The sequence below is a fragment of the Apus apus genome, chromosome 5 (genome assembly GCF_020740795.1).
Source record: "Apus apus isolate bApuApu2 chromosome 5, bApuApu2.pri.cur, whole genome shotgun sequence".
Taxonomy (NCBI): Eukaryota; Metazoa; Chordata; class Aves; order Apodiformes; family Apodidae; genus Apus; species Apus apus.
The window spans coordinates 30420996-30444686 of NC_067286.1; the positions used below are offsets into that span (position 1 = coordinate 30420996).

Sequence of the window (23691 nt, forward strand, 5' to 3'; positions counted from 1 at the left end):
ATTCTAAGACAGAAAGCCCCGACTTCATTTTTATCGAGTTCACACAACACTCACACACTGGAAACATTACCAGGCAGCATGGGGAAGCAGTGGTTCCCCCCCACATCAGCTAACTTCCAGCACACCTTCCCTAGACTGAGACTCTAGCACAACTGCTTCCTGTAGAGACAGACCCAGCTGATCCTAGTTTGAAAAAACCTCTGTGGATGAACTAGCAAGCAGTTAAGCCCCAATTTTAAACTTAAAGCCTCCAAAATGACATTTCTGGTTGGGCTTTTTTTTTTTTTTTTAAGAGGAAAGTTTCTCAGCCTTCTAGGGTGTTACAGTATTTGAGGCTCATCAACAGCACATCCCAGGAGGTGTCTGTGGGTGGTGATGCTTCCCTGCTCTCCAGCTTGAGGCAGAAGAGAGACCTTGAACAGGCAGGCTGATAGCCTGAGGAAAAGATCAAGGAGAGAGTTGCAGGAAGAATTTGTTTCCCCAAACCTGAGGTGTTTCTTTCAGCTTGTAAAAGCCAGTACCTGCTCTTAAATTTTGACAGAAAGGAGACCTTCCTACCTAGAGGCCTCAGAAGGCCTCCTTCAGTAATTTTCAATGGATGTGCCTTTGTATCCCAGACACATCTCTGCCAGCTCCTGCAATATCCCTCTAGAAGCAACGTGGGAACCTCTGCAAAAAACTGGGGCATGTATGTCCGGGGGGACAAACCCAGTGAGAGACAGAGGCAGGGACCAGGCAAGAACGGATGGAAGCCTTTTCTGATGAGAAGGGGAAATGAGAACAGGCTGAAACACTTGTTTCAAAGTAGATTTTATTCCAGGCATTAAACAGATTCTGGCACATGCTTTCTTCAAGAAAAGGGAAAACAATTCTCAGCTCCACATAAATTACATCTGGCAAAGTGCAACTTAAGAGTGGGAAAAATAAACACTTTGAAATTGATTTCTGTGCAACAGTAGTTTCAGCTCCTCTTAAATAAACCCCCATTGGTTCACAGCACACAAAATTACACTGGATTATCTGATACAGTAACAGCTTTCTTAAAAGGTATCACCAATGCAAATACTCTGTCTTGACAATCTAGGGGGCTGTTTAAAATAAACAGGAAAACAAGTATGAGCAGCTGCTTGCTCTCACTGGTAAAGAAACAAATCACTGGGCCAAATTTGTGGGCTCAGTCAGTTTGATTTCAAAATCCCCACCAGAGTCCTGTTCCAAAACATGGCACAGCTTGGACCTTGAGGAAAAAAGCACAGATAACATCGTTCCTCTTTCCATCCAGTGCAATGGAAATGAAAAATATGCTAATAATGAGTTTGGACAAAGTTTTGTTTATTCTGAGAGGTTTAATTTGCCCACATTTGAAAGCAGTCTTTTGTAATGCACCTCCTTCCTTTTCAGCAATTGCTGAAATCCATTGGAAACCAAAGGCTTCCAGAAGATTGTGTGCATGGGAGGTCTCCATTGGGCCTACAGGAAGGCCCTGAGAGCAGGGCTTTAGCTGAAAGTGGAGCAAGCAGTGGGGAGGTGACCTCAGGAGAACATGTCCAAGTAGAGGTAGGACTCTGGTAGCCCCAGTCTCCAGGGACAATTAAAGGTATTGACATCTAGCATATGCCCACCTTTTCCCTTTTCTCCCCTAGGCTGGGGCACCTGAAGAAGGAGTGTGTCCAACCTTCAGCTGCCCCAGCTCACAGCCCCAGAGAGATGCCAGTTCACACTCTGCCAGGTGGTGAGCCATAGGAGAAGAGGCACAAATCAACACAGCTCATCCAGGCATCATCCAGGCTCATCTCATCTGGGAGCAATTAGTAACCTCCAACACTGGAGCCAAGCACAAAGTCCAGGGGAGTAGCCAGTGTGCTAAGAAGAGCCCTTTGAGCCAGGGCTGGCCCAAAGCTTGGAGACTGTGTATGAGCAGGGCTCCCGTGGTCTGCAGCAGTCGGGAGAATTGTTTGTAGAGGAGCTGGGTCCTAGTCCCAGTGTGATTATGAAGAAGGAACTGCAAGAAAGCTGCACACACACAGTGGGAGCAAGAAGGAAGGAAGCAGCACCTGGTGGAGGAGTGAACATGCTGTTAGCTGCAACCCTTAAGCTGCTGGAGAGTGACATGGAGGAAGCTCAGATGGTCACATAGGATGCATTTTAATGAAAATACATAATCCATTAGCACTTCATTGTATACAGAGTTTATGTACAGTACCTGCTCAATGGCCTATTATCTGTCTTTGCATCAACTTTTTTCTAGCCAGATACATGAGAACTTGACTGTTCCTGTCTCCTACTGCCTAATGATACTGTTTCAGAAGTAGCATCTCCTACATATTCTTGTTTAAAAAAGCAATTGCTAGTAGAATGGCATCTTACCCCTGTGACAGGTCTGTCTCCCCTGCCCTCTTTCTGTTCCTTGGCTATTTTCTTTCCTTCTCTGCTTTTTCCTGGCCTCAGTGGTTCAGGCCCAAAGCATCTCTCCATAGGAGAAGAGGAAAAGGAAATCTCTGTGGAGTCAGTGCTCCCATTCCCACACAGAAGGGCAGCTGTGCCATGCTGTCAGCTTAGGACCAAAGGGAACTGCCTCCTGAGTTCTCCCAGTGCAGGCAGGTCACTCATCTGGTTAATCAGCATAGGTGGGCTGAAGTCAAAGTGAAGAGTGAAACAGAACAAGAGCTCCTGCCACCTGGCCAGTTTATTTTTTTAAATAAAAGAATGAATAACAGAAAACAAATTGTCGAGTTCTCACAAAAGCACTTTTGAGCACATGCAATGTATGAAGAACAGCATCTGTTCTTTTGTCAGTTGTTTGGGCTAATACCAAGGTAGGAGAAAGAATTAAAAAGGGAAAAAAACATCACCAAAAGCAGCCAGCTGTTCAGAATCCAAATGAACATCCCGCTTCTTTTACACCAGAAAGGATCCAGGCAAGCCATTGCCTACTGAAGGTGGCCCCACCATCTGATTCCCCTGTCAGGCTCTTGGAGAGGAGTGTTGGTTTACAAAACCTAGCTTCAAGAGAAAAATTTAACAGATCTAGTAGGAAGAGGTAACATTGCATGGAGATTTTTTTTTTTTTTTTTTCCCACTAGAAAGAGGGATCGGGTGGCTTGTCATGCCAGGCAGTGTTCACAGAGCGAGAGAGCCACTGTGCTCCTGCAGCCAGCAGCAGGAAGCCTGTGATGACCTAGGGGCTTCTGCCTCTTTCAGCAGGGAACAGGGTGGGCTCCTGCCACAGGCCTGAGCCAAGTGCAGTGGCATCATCAGTGTGTACTGCCCACACAGCTCAGAGCATCACCTTCAGCGTGAGGTGAGATGGACAGTGACTGGTAGCACTAGGAAGAGCAACCAGAGAACGGTCCCAGTCTCTGTGGCACACCAAAGTGTCAGCACCTGTCTCTGACCTGCTCTGCAGCAGTCTGGTACCCTGAAACCAGGTCCAGCTGGGCTGCCCGCGGGCTTGGATCACTCATGGTGGCAGGGCTGGCCTTCCACCCATAAAAAACAAGCAAAAATAAAAAAGCAAGAATTCAACAGGGAATAGTCCCCCAAACAATCCCTGATTATGCTGCTAAAACAGATTGTCCCTTTTCCAGCTCTCTTGTCAGCATTGTGCCCCATTTCCCAGCCTCAGCCCATCTGGCTGTAGGGCAGCTACTGCGGGTAGAGAAAGCAATGGGCTCACCACAAAGAGGTTACAAACCTGCCTCCCTGGGGTCTGCCAGTTCCTTCCCAGCCCCACCACTCACCATGATGACTCTTTTTCTGGCCAGTCCTCACTGAGAGAGACACATGCATAAATGATGCATGATGTTAGAGAGAAAAGCCAGGGAAGCCAAAGAGCTACCAATGTTTGTATAAGCATAATTTAAACTGTTGGATTGAAGGCCATAGGCTCTGGAAGCAGAGAAAGGAACATATGGGGGGAGCTGCAAGGCAGTTCTAGTCACTCCAAGTACTGGGCTGGGTCCTCCTCCCTCACTGGGTGCTGCTATGCACAGGTATCAGCTACAAAGGAGAACTTAAGACAACAGATGGGAAGATTTCAGCAACTCTCCTCATCCTCTCACCTCTAGCTTTTCCTCTGAAAAGCTCAAGAACACCGAGTGCTCAGATGAAATGGTGGCTTGCAGATGGGCACAATGAAAACATTTAGGGTCAGACATACAAAACCATTCCTCTCCTTTCCCGATCCCCCTCTGTTCCCGAAGTCTCATGCACAAAGAAAAAAGGAGACAGATCTCTGTGCTACCATCATGTTGCTTGTAGCAGCTCCCACTGCTGGCCAGGTATATCTGCTTGGCAAGGGTTGGTCACCACTCTCCCAGTCTGGTTTTCCAGGCAGAGACCGCTGACAAAGTGTTGAATGAAACTGCCTTTCATCTTCCACTTCTGTGAGAAGACAGAATAAACATGTTGTTACTTCCATTTCACCAGGGAACTGTGCCTCCAAGCTGGAGAAGAAAGGTTGGGCATAAATCTCAAGTAAACCCCAACTGGGGAGACTGAAAATCTAGGTATGGGGAGAACCTCCAAAGCACTGGTTTCCTGTTTTAACAATACCTGGAGTTTGAGTTTAGCTGAATTATAGGGCTAGATATTCAGAAGCTTCTAGAAGGCAAACAACACAAAAATCTACAACTGGTGGCATTTTCAAAAGCACATAATCTTCACAATTTCCCTGCCACTCTTCGTCCTGCATCTCTAGGCAACCATATACCTGTCAAAACCTGATACCCTTATATGGTTTCTTTCCAATCCATAGAAAGCAAAGCATTGAAAGCTCTCCCAACATGGAAAGCAAATCATTCACAGCAATCACACTTCTTCCTGCTTGGCTAGATAGAATCTCTCTTCTATGTCCCCTCATCTCTCCTCTCATCAAATTTAAGATTTTTATCAGCATTACCTTGAAAGCTCTTCACAGGTCTTTATCCTTCTCAGCTGGCTCTTCTTCAGAATCTTATCTGTCCTGCCAACATTTCAGTTTTTAAGTATCCATTTGACAGCTTTTCAATACTGCTCTGCTTTCTGCAGTGCTGTTGTCTGGGTCTGCTACCCTCAGAGCATGTCCACAGACTTATTCTACTTTTTGTCTGTTCTCTATCAGTCACAATGTTCCCGGTTCTTTACAGCAGGGGTGGAAAGTACAGCCCTTTCTCAACAGAATTTGCAATTTGAGGTTTAGGACATATGTTTTGTTTTCGGGAGAGCAGCACAACCAAAGTGGACCTTCAGGAAAGGGTTGCATGTGGGACCTTGTGGACATGCTCTGAGAGCAGTAGACCTAGAAAACAGCACTGAGACCCCAGGTGAGGCTGTGCACTTCCCTCCAGTGAGGCACAGCTGAGATAAGCAGGTTATTGGATTGAGTGCTCCAGGCTCTGGGGATTTTCCCATCACTCTTTTCAGTCACACATACGACCCAGTTACAATGAAGGTCTGAGTGCTCAGTCAGTAAATAGCTTAGTATTCTATGAGGATGTTCTGGCTAGCTCATGAGAGTGGTGAAGAAAAAGGAACACCGTGATGCACTGATGGACCCCAAGGCTGTTGCAGACTATATACAAAGGAATTTTAAAAAATCTTGAAATATCCAAGCAATGTCAAAACCTACCAACTTATTAACTCTTGGGTAACACAGTAAGCAGACTGCCACACGCTGCGTGCTTTAAGACATTCAGTTACGTTCACATAGTGCTGGCAGCTCTCCTCCAATCTGTGTGCTGCTTACGTTTCCTGGAGCACAGGGCAGTTGCTGCTCCTGTATCACATACTCCTTCAAGACTAAACACCAGAGGCAGGATCACTTTGCCAGCACCGACAGCCCTGGCTGGCAGGATACCACTAAAGCAGAGCTGTTCGTGCAGCAGGAAGAAGCCAGTTTTAGTAGGCCAGGGGGCAGAGGAATGTAGCGATGGTGGAGAGGAAGACACAAGGCAGTCCGTGCACTGCAGTGCCCTCACCAGCTGCTGCAACCCAATGCCTACATGGGTCTCTGAGCCGTCTGGCTCTGGTGTGATCTCTGCATATCAGTCTCTCACTGCTGTTTCCCAGGGTCACAGACACCTGAGTGAAGCACCTCTTGAATTCTTCAAAGCACATCTACTGTGCGAAGGAAACTCGTCCTTATCCTCCACCCTCTCCATGCCTCTCTGTATATGTGATTTTCCAGCCTCCTCCTTTGCCTCCCTCTGTGCATGTGCTAGAGAATGCCTGCCAGCCACCTCTCTCATGCCAGCAGAGCCTGCCGTAGAGGAGTGTGCTCTTAGGAGATTTGAGATGGAGGACAAGGGCAATTACCAAGAGACACTGTGTTTCTTCCCCCTAGCTGTTCAGGAGATAACTAGCACCACTGGGAGTCTTGCTTATATTATTCCTCAGATAAGAGACCCACTGTCATGTCATCTCTCCATGCTGAGCAGGTGTCTCTCTGATGTCTGTAGGGAGAGTCTACAGCAACACACACAGCAGGATAGCAACACACACAGCAGCACACCGGAACTCACCAGAGCATGTTTTCTCTTGCTAACAAACTACATCAAACTAATCAACTTCTCAGTGAATCACACAACCTGAAAGCCCAGTGTTACAAATCATTCTAGATCCCTATGTTCAACAGAAAGTAGGGTAAGGATGGTGAATGGGGAGAAGAAATGCTGAAAAGGAGACAGAGTTGAATATAAGGCTGATCTGGTGCCATGTGTGGAGCCATTATAAAGTATACTGACAATTAAAGCCAAAGTAGGGCTCCTCATCTCATTTGGAAGTAGTATTTTCAGAATGATGGATCCCAACCTTTCTGGTCAGACACTGTACTATGCTGCCCTCCATGAGATACCAGAGCAACTCCCCTGTCTTCACCTGAGCCTTTCACAAGACCCCCTATTCTTGACTGACAGACCATAGGATTACCAAGGACAGCCCAACACCTAATCCTGTAGGGACACATCATATCACAAACCCTTGATGAGGGTGAGCACTAGGAATGGGTGGAAACAGGAGATAGGATGCTCATCTCTCACCATCAGCCGCCTCAGAGCTGGGCAACTTAGTCTACAAACTAGTCACCTGGTAACATATTTATGGAGGGGTCCAAGGTACAAGCACCTTCTGGGAGGGCCCAGCATTCTCCATAGACCATGAGGGAAGTCTGGACAGCTAACTTTTAAATGACAGGGATGATGCCAATCCTTAGGAAAAACAAACAAACAGAGCAGACACCTCCTGCATACACAGCCAAACATTACAAGGAGTCCTCCCCTCTCTTACAGCCAGATATTACAACTGGCCTGTGCTTTGAAGGAAAGCTTTTGGGAGATCTTTTGGAAGCATTGCACAGTCTGAAAAATTCTGGCTTGAAAATCTCCCTTGGTCTCCTTTCTTGTGCAGATGGAGATAATACATTTACTGGTCACAGCAGGTTTGGAGTGGAGATGGAAAAATAAGAATCCTTTTTTTTTTCTATTAAATAGTGTCTTGATTCTCTTCCCCGTTGTCAACCAAAAAATTTCTCCACCCTTCTGTAAAAGTCTCTTTCCATCTTTATAATTGTAAAGGACTTAGAGGTGACTGGATAGAAGCATTCCATGTGCAATTACTAAGAGAAAAGTCAGAAACAGCCAATCCTCTTCCACCCAATATATAGAAGAGCTGAAAGTGTTTACACCAGCGTAATTTTTCAGGATAATAAAAAGTTCAGGTGCTTCCAGAACAGACCAGTTTTCACTCTCTATTTTCTAGTCTATATAAAGTTGCATTTGTCTGCACTTTGGGTGATATGATACACTGAGAAGCAAGGTGAGAAAAAGTTCCCAATCATGTTCAAATGCACACAGAACTTCAAATGCTGTTTTTCTCACAAGAAAACTCAGCGTCCTCATTTTCGGGCTGGGGGTCACATTCCTTCAGCACATTTTAATGAAATATGGCTGTTTAATAGGATTTCTCAGCATGGTTCTTGTTCTGTTGGGAAATGTTCCTCCTTTTCATTCTCTTATTTCACTGTCTGACTCTCACTTTGCCTTCTATTTGTCCTCACTATAACACAAATTAAAACACCACTCCCATTGTCAGTCAGAGCCAAAACTAAAGCTAAAGGCAATAACTTATTGTGCATTCAACTAAAAATCGCTGTTCTCCAAATAACATTATGGATAACATCCATCTGGTTTGAAAACTAGTTCTGATTATGCAGAATAGCTCTTGGCTGGTCTTCTGCTAGCAGTGCCAGCTGTTGCTGTTGAATGATCAACAGGATCATGGTGCCAAATAGATTTTGTTCCTGGTTTCTTTCAACCCAAGGGAGAACAGTCTGACGGAACCAAAAAACATAGAGATTTTGACTATTGTTTCATATCCTCCTACTTGCAAAATTCTAGACTTCTGAAGTAACACTCTAGGTACAGCTCATAATACTTTAAAGCCATATATTATTACATATATGTTAGATGGACTGTTGCTAGCACTCAAAGATAACAACAAAATTGTCTGCCTTGTGGACACAACGCACAACAGCTGCGTGGCATGGGCACAGATTCAGTATGTTTGAAAGAAGAAAGCAACCTTAGGAGCTGTTTGGTGTAAGGATCTAACCAATCTGTTCTGATTACAGTAAAATATGAAGCCATCATTTACCCTATCTTTTGTCAGAAATCTTGCTTTTGCATCATTGATAGACATGAAACCTAGATCCAGAAAAGCCCAAATACTTTGGCCACAGACCTCTGAGGACAGTGACACCAGAGATGTTCAAAGCTGGGCTTTTATTATGCCACTGCCTCCTCTTAAGATATTGTGTGTGTGATGCACCTTGCCCCAGCTCAACCCTTTACACCCAGAACACATACCTGGGGCTCTTCCTTGCCACATCCACCTCTCTGAAGTAGGTCAACCTCCTGGTCTTAACTCCCATCCAGCCCCACTGACTTCCTGAGAAGCCCACTTGAACTAAGGAGTGGCTACATCCATGCACTGTTTGAAAACACTGCTCTCCCCCCAGCACTCACTCTTTGGGCTGTGAGTACCCATGGGAAACACACAAACTGGAAGGGAGTTTGTTCCCTCCAGCTTTGCTCTTTCACTTTGCACTTCTAAAGTTCCTACAGCAGAGTCCATCTCCTTGAAACTCAGCCTCCCAAATACCAGAAGCCGGGCTTGGGTGACATCCTAGGTGGGGGGTTCTGCAAGCTGTCAACCCAGGAAGAACAAGACTCCATCTCTGTCTTGCTCTGTTGCCATAAGCATGCCAGACATACTCTCAGATGACCGCGTTAGAAGTTGCTAGCTTCACTTTCCACACTGGCTAGGACCTGACAGAGAAAGAATCAGTTCCCAAAGTAAGCACAAAACATTGCATTAGATGCAAGTGGCCCTTGTAGAAAAAGGATGAAGAAAGACTGGGATAGATTGCAAAGATTACTGACTTTGAGCTAATTAAAATCCAATTTCAGTACTAACAATGATTCCTGTTTTGTTTATGGGAGGAAGGGACCGTAACAAGAGGCAACTTGAGCATTGCAAGTAGAACTGGCTTTATAAGTAGAAATCTGAAGTGGGAGTTTGGGACTTCCAAAAAACCTCAACATTTCAGAGCATTTAAACTCAGATAAAAATTCAAATGCACTTCACTCACCTCATCCTTTCAGCTGCAAGGCAGTTCAGAATGGCAGCTGTGATTCAAATCAGTCTCTAGTTATTTGAAATGCTTAAACAAAATCCTTACTTACAGTCAGTTGGCTAAATCATCTGCTAGGTCAAGTCCTTGATCTAAGTGCAGTTTGTTCACATAAGGTAATGGAAAACAACAGCTCACATCCTTAAGTGTGTGTGCATGTGTTTATAATGAGCCTGTACATAATCAACACATCAAGGCTTCATGAATTGTATTCCAGCAGCAGAATGAGTCTGCTTGTGTTAGTGTGGATTAATCTCTCTTCTGGCTAATAGGGCTTGCACTCCACCCCCTTTCAAGGAACCTTTTTCCTTCCATGACAGGGGAGGAGGGGAAAGCTGATTTTGGCAACTGCTGGAGTCCTCTCTGCTGCCAGGGAGAAAAATGCTGCAAAGCACCTAAGGGGAAGCTAAGTGACCTAATTACACAGCAAGGGGGTGAGTGATTACCAACAAAAAAAAAGGAGCAGGCAAGCACAGCTCACCTGGAATAACCTTGCAAAGCTAATCCAAACTCAAGAGTTTTCCCAGGGTATTCACAATGACAGTTCTTCAAGACATTTCTGCATTAACCAACCCCCAAAGTCTACACAGGCTTTCCATAAATGGGCAAGACTGGATTTCTGTGCTTTCTTTCAGGAAGAACTGAGTTTGGAGACTCATATAGCATTTAAAAGTACTGACAAAAGAGGATGCTGCTGAGAGGTAGTAGCAAGCTAAGCCATCTCTTACCTTTGGGCTACCAAAACAATAGATGTGTCAGAGAACACAGAGCCAGCATAGCCTTAGATGACATAAAATGTATTCTGTCTTGGCATCTTGGAAGGGCAAGAACTAGGGCTGAAACAAGTCCCATGCACTGTCTTCAAATGCTGCATTGTGAACTGTCATGTTCTGCCCAGTTCTGATAAGAAGGTACATCACATCTCTGTGAGGGCACCCTGGTCATTGCAGAGACCATTTCTTACCTTGTGATGTAAGGCAAGATGACTTATGTGTCCTGACAGATCAGGGATGCGCATCTTGGAAGCAGCATTTTGTTGGGAACACTGCTGCTGTGTATTTTTCCTCAGGGAGCAGTATGGGTGGAACATACAGTGCTCGATGTCAGTTAGTATTCCTCAAATGAGTTGCACATAAGCAGTTTTAAAGCTCTGTTAACATGTCCAAAGACAGCACAAAGAACACGGTTCTCTCACGTCTTAATAAGCAAACAAATGACAGCACACACCACCCTTCCCTTGGGTACCTCAAAGCACTTGCTGCTTTGTCTACTCTCTGACGCTGTGTTCCATCTATGCACCGATCCAGCTGAACATAAATGTATCCAAGGATAAAGGCTGGGGGGCTACTGAGCTGGAGCTAATCAGGCTGCTGCGGGTGCAGGCAGAGCAGACACCCCCACACCAGCATGGTCTGTGCTCCTGCTTTGGTGGTAGGCAATCTCATTCATCTGAGCTCACAAAACAGACCAGAGAGGGAGATGCAGAACATGGAAGGGAATTTGATATGCTTTGACAGTACTAGGTTTGCTCCTACAGGCTGCACTGATGTAGGAACACTGGTATGTGGCAATAGAGGGATTAAAACCAGGTACAGCCACCTACCTGTCTGCCGTCTTTTTGATTGCAGGCTTCCAGTGTGGTTTGAGAGCCAGTAGAGAAGGAGGTAATGGAAAGACACTTGTCCTGCTGCCTAATTAGAGGGTCACTGAATACCCACTCCTTTGGCATAAGAAAAAGGAAGGTTCCATTAGGATCATAATAGTGATCAGGGAGGGAGAAAGATTTTTTTCTATCAGGTATTTCAAAAGCTTGTGTTATCTGTTCAACTCTTACTAAAGGCACCCTGGGAAGACTGTGGCAGCAGTCTTCACATGATCAAAAGTCTATACTTAAGCCTGGTGCATCATGACTATTTTAAAGCCAGCAGCTGGCTCTCCTGACCATCTGAACTGTCTGATTAACTCTGTATCCCTTCCCACTCCCTGCTTTGCAGCTTTATAGATTTAGGCCTACACAGCAGGAAGGATCCTGACTCTTGATTTACATGACGTGCAACTGCTTCTGCATATTTTACACAGCAGACATCTTCTGTAACAGGTTTCTGGGACCTATAGACTGTCAAGTGAAGCAAAACACATGCAAGCATGTCCACGGGCTAACATATATCACCAGCACACATCAAGCACAAGCTACTTCATTTTTTCTCTTCCCTCACTAGATGGATACCCGACCCAACCAACTATTATTATTAGGTATTACACAAGGAAGCAATACAAAATGCAGTAAGTTTCAGAGATTTCAAATGGTTATGACATGGAACAATGAGTCAGATTAAATGGCATGTTGAATGCTGGCTGTAAACTGGTTTCCAACAGCTAACAGATGTGAACATATATTTTCTGGCATAAAATATCCTGCTGTGACCCTTAACTTTCTCAAGTTGCTTCCCTGCTGCTTTCAGTCACAAAAGAAGATGCTGAGTGCAAATCCTCAGCTGGCATAAACCAGCACAGCTCCACTGCAGTTAGGAGAGTTGCACCAAATTACATCAGCTGGGGCCTTGGCTATTTAAACTCTATTTGAGCTTTAAACCAAAACGCAGCTGCAAAACAGCACGATTCAAGCCATCTGCAGCTATAACTGAACTGACAGACGAAGGAACATTTCTGACCCTGGGAAAATCTCTTACCCACATGTGAGGGTACTAGCCAAGCACACCCCAGGACCAGTTCACATGGGTTGGACAATGAAGCAGAGCACACCCTAGCAACAGTCTGAGAACAGCTACATGACTCAAGCCTTGGTCATGTGCCTACTGCACAGGCTGATCACACCCCTCAGCATTCAAGCACTACCTGTTGCCTTTGAGCAATGAAAACCTTCCTACTCTGCCCGATTTCTGGGTCTGTTGAGTCAACAGAGCTCTAAGAGATGGGCACAGCTTCCTTTTCTGCTTACTATTAACATCATTAACAAGGACAAATTCTTCCTTGGTACACCTCTGTACAAACCCACCGAGGCCAGAGATACCTTTTCCATTTGCAGGTAATAAAAAAGGCAGAAGCAGGAACAAAGCACCAAAGTCTGCCTTACCTGAGTGACAGGTGGATTGTTCACTGTTCCTTTACAGATTCCCATGCCAGTCAATGTATTCCCTGTGGTATCCTGTGGTTGAGACTCCAGGCAGTTTCCTCCTTGTCTAATTATTCCTGGAATGAGCTCCTTTTCAGGAACCCTTGAAGTAAAATGACAGTTGCATGTCACTTTGTACACAGAAATGACCAAAGCACACACACATTTAGAAGGGCACAGCTGGCCCGTTACTGAAACAGTCCCCTTTATTTGCCAGAAAATTAACAATGAATGCTGGCTATTCCCTGGAAATGCCTGGAGAAGGCAAAAGTCAAAGGAGAACTTGGTCAAAGGGCTGGTACCCTTTTGTTTCAGAAGGCATAGGGTGCTTTAGGTGTATCCCAAGCAGTTCAGTGTGATGTCTATTCTAAGGCCATTGCCAGTAAAAAAACATATCCATACTGTTTTATCCTGCTTCTGCCTCCCTCTTTTCCAGAGCCTTCCCTATGAATATATGCTAGCACATATTCACTGTCTCATTGGCACCAATACAGGAAAGAACTGAGAATGGACTCACTTGAGCTCAGGGTAGACATTCTCCAGATACCACTGGAAAGATTTACAGTTCAGTTTGCGTCGCTGCTCCACTCGGTCTGCAACACTGGAGACACAGGTAGGTTGTTGAGAATAAGGTAGTGAACAGGAGGGAGGGCAACAGTGAACATGAGCCAGGAGGTTTGAGGGAGACTAAGATTTTTCCCCCTGCTCGTTCTCCTGCCTAGTTACTGCTGGGTTCAGAGCACTAGCTAGACCTGAGGTGAAAAGGAGAGAAGCAAGTGAAAGGAAACAGAAAAGGAAGACATCAGCACCTTCAGAGACCAATTCTTGCGCTCCTTTGGCTCAGAATTTGGGGGTCATCATGAGCAGTCAACATGGTTTTACCAAGGGTAAGTCATGTTTGACTAACCTCATAGCCTTCTATGAGGAAATTACTAGGTGGATAGATGATGGTAGAGCGGTGGATGTGGTCTATCTTGATTTCAGTAAAGCATTTGACACTGTCTCCCACAGCATCCTTGTAGATAAGTTGATCAAGTATGGGTTTGATGATCAGGCAGTGAGGTGGATCAAGAACTGGTTGAAAGGAAGAAGTCAGAGAGTTGTAGTCAATGGGGCAAAATCTGGTTGGAGGCCTGTGACTAGTGGAGTCCCTCAGGGGTCGGTACTGGGACCGGTGTTGTTCAACATCTTCATCAACGACCTGGATGAGGGTACAGAATGTACCCTCAGCAAGTTTGCTGATGACACCAAGCTGGGAGGAGTGGCTGACACACCAGAAGGCTGTGCTGCCATTCAGAGAGACTTAGACAGGCTGGAGACTTGGGTGGGGAAAAACCTGATGAAGTTTAACAAGGGCAAGTGTAGAGTTCTGCATTTGGGGAAGAAAAATGTCATGCACCAGTACAGGTTGGGGGCTGACCTGCTGGAGAGCAGTGTAGGTGAAAGGGATCTGGGGGTCCTGGTAGACAAGAGGATGACCATGAGCCAGCAGTGTGCCCTTGTGTCTAAGAAGGCCAATGGCATCCTGGGGTGTATTAGCAAGGGTGTGGTTAGTCGGTCAAGAGAGGTTCTCCTCCCCCTCTATTCTGCATTGGTGAGGCAGCATCTGGAGCATTGTGTCCAGTTCTGGGCCCCTCAGTTCAAGAAGGACAGGGAACTGCTTGAAAGAGTCCAGCGCAGAGCCACAAAGATGATTAAGGGAGTGGAACATCTCCCTTATGAGGAAAGGCTGAGGGAGCTGGGTCTCTTTAGTTTGGAGAAAAGGAGACGGAGGGGTGACCTCATCAATGTTTACCAATACGTAAAGGGTGAGTGTCAAGAAGATGGAGTTAAGCTTTTTTCAGTGATGACCAGTGATAGGACAAGGAGTAATGGATACAAATTGGAGCATAGGAGGTTTAAGGTGAATATCAGAAAATTTTTTTTTACTGTGAGAGTGACAGAGCACTGGAACAGGCTGCCCAGAGAGGTTGTGGAGTCTCCTTCTCTGGAGACGTTCAAAACCCGCCTGGACGCCTTCCTGTGTGATGTGCTCTAGGTGACCCTACTCTGGTGGGGGGGTTGGACTAGATGATCTTTCGAGGTCCCTTCCAACCCCTATGATTCTATGATTCTATGATGGCAGAGCCCAGGTCTTACAGTGTTAAATAATACATTGCAGAAAAACTACTGCAGGACCATGAAAGCATTTCTGTCTTTGAGTGCCCTTGTAGACCCATACCACGAAACTTACACAACCATCAGCTCCTGAAAAGGCCTAGAAAGAGTTGGTGCTCAGGTATATACAAACAGTTAATCTGTGTATGCTAGAGGTGAGGGAACACAGCAGCAGGTCTAGGCCCTGGTTGGGTTTCAGACCTGAAGAACAGTATTTGTTCTTACGCAGTTTTAGGAAAGAGGGCGAGTATAAGGAGAAATTAACTCAGCATCCTGGTAACTCTGGTGCAGCAGTCCTCCCACTGCTGATCTGTTCATCTTTAGCTGGCTGAAGAAAACTGCTAAGCAGTGACACTAGGACTTTCCTCTTCAAGCCATACCACTACATTTGTCTTTCGGGAAGGACTTGTAACTGTACCCATGTTCCTTGCCACCCTCAGCCCACAGAGGCTACTGCCCATACTGTAGGAGAATGTACTTAGAACCTATATTCACATCAAAATTGTGGGGAAGTAGGGTCCATTTTAGGCCTAGTTGACAGTGATGGTGTTAGAGGTATTAGCATGCTAAAATCTAGATTTAATCCTGGTTCACAGGGCTGTTACAACAGGTCAAGAAACTTCCTGAAATCCAGTCCTACAGCTCTGCTCTGGCTCTTACTCAGCCAATGCTGCCAGTAAAGCCACTAGGAAGTCTATGTGAACAAGACTGCAGACTTTGACCCTTAAACCCATTAGCAATATATTCATGTCCCATATGCAATAGTTCTCTTCACAAGCAGCAGGGTTACTTGCTATTTGGCCCCAGCCCAGCTGCTGCCATCAGCTCAAAGACAGATAAATTAGGTAGGCAAAGCTGTACGTACCAAAATATGTAATGCATCATGATAATAAAGCATGATGTACAACAAAAAAGTGTTGGCTGTGAGGGTCAGACCAAACCTGCTTGTCATCACAGAAGCAGGAGATGCATCATGACACGGTGCATGTAGCTACTTGAGATACAACCACATTCGCAAAGTCATTAAGCTGATACTACAACAATCACTTACTCACAGGCAGATACAACTTACAGATATAACCCACAGATACACACCACTCCTGGGACTTTTTACATTTATTTGGGAGTTCTAGGGTTCTGTTAACACAGACAGCAAGCTTCACCCCAAGTTTCGGTGTCCATCACTGATTTCTGGGTAACAAAGGATGCTTAAGCCCATAACAGCAAATCCCATGTGGCCTGGAGACAGCTTTAACAAAGGTGCTGTAAGGAGCACAACTCTGCAGAGAAGTGGGCTCAGCAGGTGCTGGAGATGAGTCACAACCTGTGTTTCTAAAGGAGAAGTCTCACCATTGGCCGTGTTCTCTCCTGCCCTAAAAACCAGGCAAAACAGTCATTCACTCATCAGGAAAGACGGGAGTGCACCAAGTGCAACGCACCCCATGTGCCAGCTAACCGTGCTTGCCCCAGGATTTTGCATCCACACAGGAACTTTGGATCAAGCTCTAGTAACAGCACAGCTCACAGTTCCAGAGCAGCTGCATGCTGTGTTAGAAAACATTCTTAGCTATCCACTTCAAATGTCTAGCCTTTTCATTTAATTGTGGATCCCTTTGGCCTTCTGCTAACAAATGATTTATGAAGGGCTACTGGGAGAAAAAATAAAGTGAATTAAAAGCAAACCTTGTTAGCCAGACACTCAAGCGGCAACTTCCCTGGCAAGCCAGCCATTCAGAGCATCTCTGTTTCTTGCACTTAGCCCCAGAGAAGATGCAAAAATGATGTCCTGCTAGCAAGGGGCTTACCAGAGCCCTCCTAACCAAGGTCTGGGGGCAGCTTACCTTCCAAACGACTTGCCAATGGCAGATGGCCGGGCCTCATAGTAGTACTGCTTGTATTCATCCATCCACACCTCTGCTGTGCGCTTGGTGTTCCTGCATGGGGGTAGGAGATGCTTTGCTGAGTGCTGCTGGAGAATCTGCCCTTCCAGCAAGCAGGCACTGGGTGGGCAGACCCAAGGGCCATCTGCCAGGAGGGAGTGGGATCCCAAAGACGAAACACAGTGAGCAGTACAGATGGATATAGACTGAAGGTGTTAAGGCTACAAAGCCTTGCAAGGATGCCTCAGTTCAGAAGCTAAAATTTTAACAGCCAGTGTTTACCCTGCTCCTTTTGCAGAGACACCTGGACTGTCACCATCATCCTGTTTTACAGTATCCCTTTCCCCAGATTAGAATAACACCACCTTGGAAAGCACCTCTAGGTGTCACCTGGTCCAACGTCCTGCCCAAAGCAGGCTAGCTTCAGGTTATGTCATGTTGTTCAGGGCCTTGTCTGGTTGAGTTTTGAAATCTCTATGGATGGAGATTTCACCACCTCTCTGGGGCCCTGCACCAGTGCTTCACTGCCTTCATTGTGAAGCACTTTGTCTCATCTTTTTTCTCTTTCCATCTGTTCTGCAGTGGAAGTTGTCCTAAGTGCTTGTCTCAGAGCACATACAGCTCAGTAGGATCTCTGGACTCAAAAGCAGCTCTGAGACAACAGAGATGTCTATGGACTGCTGATACACAGGAACATGTTATAGGGTAGTACCCATGAAAGGCCAGGGTCCCTCTCTGGGGTACTGCTCCCCTGCTCCCTTGCAGACTAAGGAAGAACAAGACACACTAATACAAATGACAGAGAAGGGACCAGATTTTGTTCACAGAAAACAGCAACTCATCCTTCCCTTGAGAACAGATGATCAGCCACAAGCTGTTCTCCTCTGTCATCAGGCAGGAAGACAACACAGGCTTATTTAGACATGGCCCAACAGCAAGGTGACCTGGCTGCTACCAGGAACTGCCCAACACCTACTTGATGTAAGTCAGTGCATTGCCCTCAGGAAAGTCATAGGGATGGCGCTTCCTGAACACGTGTCCTACTCGACTGCAGGGAACGATCTCCAAGCTGCCACCGCACATCCACACTCGGAAAGAGAGCTCTGCAAGAGACCCCAAGAGTCATACAGCTGCAGCAGATCAGCAGCATTTCCAAGAAGGGCAACTTCAGTAGTGTGCCGGAAAACCTTGCCCCTCTGTTCTAGATGTATTGCGTGCAACAGCAAAACCAGGAGAAGTGATGCCATGAGAGTGGAAAAACTGTTCTCCCTTTGTCAAAATGGAGGCAAATCCTTGTGGCTCAGAGACTTCCTAGCCTTCTGCAGTCCCACTCCTCTCTTTGGTCCCCTGAGCATTTCAATGAGGCACTTTTCCCTTTGACCAGATCCTTCTCATACCTCCAGGATGGCATTTGGCAACAGACTGAGATCACCCCCACACCCACCTTGTTTTAGAATTCTGTAACTTTCCAGCCCTGCTCATGAATTGAAAAATAAATAATTCACTGGGTAAATAAAATCATGAGAAGAAGAAAGGGAGTTTAAGAGACTAAGAAAAAGAAGAGTACAAGATCAGGGCATAGGAAGTGAGCCAATGTCTAGAACAGAGTCCTCTCCCTTGTGCCCTCATGTTATCCATCCTACAATATCTTCTTGTTCTTGTTCTGCTTGGCTCTGTTAATAAGAAAAAAAAAAAAAGAAAAAAAGGTGGATGACTGGGTTACCATTTGTCACCAGTTGCCTCTCCTGAGGCGTGCCTCTGAGCACAGAAATCACTCTAAGAGCGTGACTATAAAAATACAGAGAGAATCCTGCTACTTAAAGAAATCCAGCTAGTTGTGAAGCTAAACTCAGCATTTTGTCCAAGGATTAGAAGAACATGATCTTTGATGTACAGACACTTATTGGCATCACAGAAGAGATGTGACCTGGCTCAAGCTTACGGGTCTGTCCTTGCAAGTTTAATCACTGCCACACAGGAGGGGCCTTTCACTTGCATTTCATGTGGCAGCAAAAAAAGAAGAAGGAAGAAGAAAAATTAAAATTAGCTGGGTAGTTTGGCAGTCCTTAGCAAAAGGACTTCAAATAGTGTAGGCTAATGACTTCAAAAACTTTACTCAGCTGGGATCACCCTCCAGCAATGCCTGAATTATGAAGCTCTGATGTTTAGAAATTTTTAAAAAACTAAGTATGTATCCAGATCTAATGGCTCTTTCAAAGCCTGTACACACACTAACATCTTCCCAACCTTCATCTTTCTGCATAGCTTTCCTCCCTAGCTCCTGGGTTGTTTAAACAGTGTGGCTGGGGGGGGAGATTGGTGAAGATGGTGTATTTAATCTAGCTTCTAAGTGAAAAAAGATTTTACTAGACGGCATTTTCTGGCATTTTTTACTAGCTCTTGTCTCTCCCTGACTCCTTCCTAGAGCTTATTATTTTCAGTCTCTTTTCAACAGGGATTTCCAGCTTCGAAGAGAAGGGCTTTAAAAACAAACAAAAAAAGGCCAAGACTTAAGTTTCTGCCTGGTGGTGTGTCCAGCTGGCATTTGCTCTCCTAGAATGAGGTTCTGACTCACTCCGGCCTATAACAAAAACAAAACTCTCAGTCTAGCATGTGTAACTTAAAGAGATGTTCATTTCCCAAGAGAGGATTCCTCATGCCATACTAATACACATACACTGCACATCTGGGTTTGCAAGTGACAGAATTCTTTAAAGAAGGGGTGAAAAAAATGCAAATTTTGGGCACAGCATAGAAAATGGAGATTAAACGTAGTTTATTAAGGACTTCCATCCATCCTCTGATGGAAAGTCTAGAACTTTTTGCTGTATGTTTTCCAGGACATGACCTAGTTTGTATGTGTTTTAAATGACTTAATCACTGTGGCTTTTCCCCATCACAGTGGAAAACAGAGGTTTATCAGCTCACATCCATCTGGAAGGATACTTAGGCATCTGATAATTGCTGCCTGATCATTTCTGTGTATCTGCTGCATGCATAGACCTTGTCAGGCACTCTGCCCTTCACATGCAGTCTCTTACCATGCTTCCTAACAGGAAAAAAGTTTCCAAAAAGTAGTTTTATTAAAAACAGCCTTCATGGGCAGGAAATGGCCCATCTCACCCATCCAAATTACCCAGAACCACTCTCCCACCCCATCTGCAAATAGTGACCTTATCCAAACAGTTTCTTTCCAAACAAAATTGCAATATTTAGTAAAAAAAAAGTGTTTCAGAACACTATCAGCATTTTTTTTCTGATGACAAAATCTAATTTTCAACTTAGCATTCTAGTACCTCCAGGTACTAGAAAACAGCATATTAATTCTACTTTAAAAGAGATTTATGTAGAAATCTGTGACATTTAGGGGAACGGCAGAAACAGAATACTTTTTTTTGGCAGCATTAGCTACAGAAAAGTCTATTTAAGTTGACTGCAAAACAGAGCAAGGCTTTTATCTCTTCAGCTCCACCACATAATTTCTAAATGAATGCCCCAAATACTTGAGGTCTCTGTGAACCTCTTTTCAACACTCTTCTTCCTTTTGTCACTAACACCTGGTGACATTGCAGCATCCCTTCACATGGGACAAAGAGAGATGCCTGGAATATCTGTGCCACCATTAAGTGAAAGGAGATGGGTTTCAGCACCATGCCCTGTAAGTTAACAGTACTTGAGGCTAGCCTGGGCTTCTGAATTCCTCAGATACTTGTGATGCCCAAATCTGCTTCTAAATATTTGGATTCTGTATCTATTTGTACCCAAACTCCACTTACAAAGAGGCTTGTTTTATTAGGAACAACATCCTTCTGGTCTATCAAGCTGGGAGAGCAACTCAGACTTATCTGGGAAAGAGGAACAGGTATAAGAGGAGAGCATAGGAGTGACTGTCCACTTGAGAGCTGGGGTGTCACAGACTGTCACATGAAGGACTGGAGGAATATTATCCACTTTAAATATCAGAAGGTTCCTTTTCTTACTTGTACTGTGGAAGCACTTGTATAACAGAGCAGATGCCTGTAAGAGAGTGACAGCCCTGATTGCAAAAAGCCTCCATACACTTTGCACAAAGCTGACAGCAGTACAATCCTGACCCACATGGGGACTACTTGACCATATCCTTAACCTTACATTGACATGCAGATCAGATCTCTCAAGAGGAGAGTTCTGGTAGTCAATGAAGACTGAAAAGTGGTTTTACGTTAGTGTCTTATTCCCCTGGAACACCCTAAACTTACCAAAATTTTCTCCTCCCCAGATGTCCATTTGAGTATCATATTTTCCCAGGTGGTTAAACCAGGACTTGTCAATCACAAAGATGCCTCCTGCTATGACAGGTGTTCTGGAAAAGAAAAAGCATAAGCCCACACAAAACAATCATGTGTATATGTAGAACCACTGTCTTCATTTTAGAAGGCAGACAATTTGTCCAGGCCTGGCAAATCATATCTCATTTACAAGAGAAAAATAGTAGAGATGGAACATGAACCTGCAGGAGGTTTCTGAGAACCCTCTCACTAGATCATCCGTCTGCCTTTGTCAGATGGCCCTGCAAGCACTACATCAGTAATTCTGTGTTTTTTGCATTTCTACAAATATGCACAGTGTGAAGGAATGACAGGAACATTGTCTGATGACTGTGTTCACTAAGTAGGCATAGTGTAAGAGACTTAGCTGAATGTACTGCTCTGCTGTTAGCAAGCTGGTTGCTTCTGAAGACAAAACAGAAGCTCCCAAATCACACAGCAGAATTGAATGTTACTTTTATGATACAAACAGGGAGCTGTCTGTCTATTTATACAAACACTGACTTTTTGTATCAAGATCTGTCACATTCTACACTCCTCAGAGCCATGTACACAGCAGCAAAGCTGGAAATAACTGTTCTAGTCAGCTGAGTCTGTTTTGTCCATGGACATACAGATTTGGGAGCGGAGGATAATTCTGTGCCCAAATTACTAGGCAAGATTCAGTTCCAAGGTCTGCTTTATACTTCCTGGGTGACTGTTTAGCTGCTTCATTCCTTAATTCTTCACCTGGAAGACGGAGGTAAATAAAACCCACCAAAGGGATTTCTGAAGCATTCAGAGTGTTGATTGAGACCACAAAAAAACCATATAGAAGAGGTGGCTTGTGGAGGTGGCATGTCTACAAGCCTATGAAAGTATATATTTGGTATTCCTAGAATTTTCAGGGAGTAATACTCCAAGAATTAGGGTGTAGCCCTCAACATATTCAGAAAAGAAAATTAAGAGTTTGTCATCATCAAGTGAACACTGGCATTTTGTTCTCAGCAAGGCAGTCTCTTGTGCAGTCTTTGTCACACAGGTGAAGGCTTAGTGAAGATATTTGGAGGACTGTATACAGTCCATCAGAGACAGCTACCTTATAGACTGAGTTGGGTCTGTTCTGGACATCTTCTGCTCTATAGGAATCTGCTCCCACTTAAAGTGAAGGCTCCAGTCAAATCCTGAGAAGGAAAAAAAACACATCAAATAGGTTTTGTTACTGTTTTTCTACTAGCTTCAGTGGTAGTCTCCACCTTTACATCACAGACTATCTATCCCTACTTTCCCTCCCTGACCAAAATGGCAGGAGTCTATCCTAATGTAGCTAAGAAGCACCAGCTTCTGTCTCTGCATCCTCATCCTTTAGCATTACAGATCTCTGCTCAACTACACTCCATATTTTCAGGACAGTGTTGTCAGTGTGAGATGTAATTGTAGCCAGTTTGTCTTACACTTCCCTCTCTGCCCAAGTTATGAGGTTTTAATTAAAGGGCTTTGTGGGATGTGAGGCAAAGGGAACAAAGGCTGGCAGATCACTGTAACCATCATCTCTTTCAAGACTACCATTTATTTATAGTGGCCTGTGGTGGATAGTTGAGCACAGCACAGACACTAATGCTACACCATTGTTAAGGGAAAGCCACAGAACAAGCAGGCAAGCAGTGCAGCACTGAACCCCACGCACAGAAGAGGGAGAAGAGCAGCAGGCACTGTGGGTGACCACAGGAACAGATGCAAGGGGGTTCAGCTGCTAGGGAGAGAGGTGAAGATGCTTTTCAGAAGATGCCAAGAGATAGCCTGGCAGATTGGAACAACAATTAGAAGTGTCAGACTCCAGTGTTCATGTAGTGCAGGGAGGGCACAGTCATATGTTTAATCAGTGAACTAATTCCTGAAATCACAAAATGTTGTGACAGTGATGCAAGCTCAAGAAGAAAACACTAGTTGGGTTTTGTTTTAACTCTGCAACAGATCTCACTTCGCAAGTTGCAAGAAAGAGGACAGAGAACCCATCAGAAAAGATCATCACTCTGGTTTCTTAGAAAGCTGAAGAGAACATAAATTATTCTTCATGTACCACTCCTCAGGCCTAATTTACACTAGCCATTCATTATACCCACCTCCCCTCAGATCTGCTGAAGCTGCCAGGTAGGCAAAATTATCCAGGCTGATAACATCAATGATTGGACTCACCACTCGGGTATAATCCTGAGGGAGAGAAAGAAACAGGGAAAAAAAAAAAGAATCAAGCTTTTTTCAAATGTCCGGAAAAGCTGCCAGAGATCAGAAAACACAAAGCTGCACATGTAAATCTTTGCCTGGCTTCCCCAGTACAGTTCTGGTAGATAGGCAAGGGATCTGTGGCCACTACATCCAAACACAAAGATGGTGGTTATTAGCCAGCTGCACAACATCAATGTGGGGAATGGAGCCTGGGACCCCAGCACCCAGGAATGCTGCTAAGAAACAGTGCATGAATCATTGTCTCAAAGGTTTTGTGCTTATTTTTGGTATCTACTGACAGCATCTATTCTGCTCAGCCGTCCTTGAGTTAACTCATTATCA

At 44.9% G+C, this 23691-nt stretch overlaps 1 protein-coding gene across 2 annotated transcripts in view; it reads right to left on the reverse strand.

Annotated features, from left to right (window-relative positions):
- Positions 1–793: 793 nt before the first annotated feature.
- GALNT16 (polypeptide N-acetylgalactosaminyltransferase 16) overlaps positions 794–23691 on the reverse strand; it is a 77909-nt gene continuing 55011 nt past the window's right edge. The window contains exons 7-16 of one of the 2 annotated variants that reach the window (XM_051621610.1): positions 23247–23334; positions 22223–22307; positions 21076–21179; positions 17814–17940; positions 16799–16891; positions 13318–13401; positions 12762–12903; positions 11271–11387; positions 4244–4383; positions 794–2054 (exon numbers count right to left, since the gene is read on the reverse strand). In XM_051621610.1, the coding sequence (XP_051477570.1) occupies positions 4246–4383; positions 11271–11387; positions 12762–12903; positions 13318–13401; positions 16799–16891; positions 17814–17940; positions 21076–21179; positions 22223–22307; positions 23247–23334 (978 nt within the window). In that variant the 3' untranslated portion in view covers positions 794–2054; positions 4244–4245. Of the gene's footprint in view, positions 4384–11270; positions 11388–12761; positions 12904–13317; positions 13402–16798; positions 16892–17813; positions 17941–21075; positions 21180–22222; positions 22308–23246; positions 23335–23691 lie in introns of both variants that reach the window. The other variant, XM_051621609.1, reaches the window with a different exon arrangement.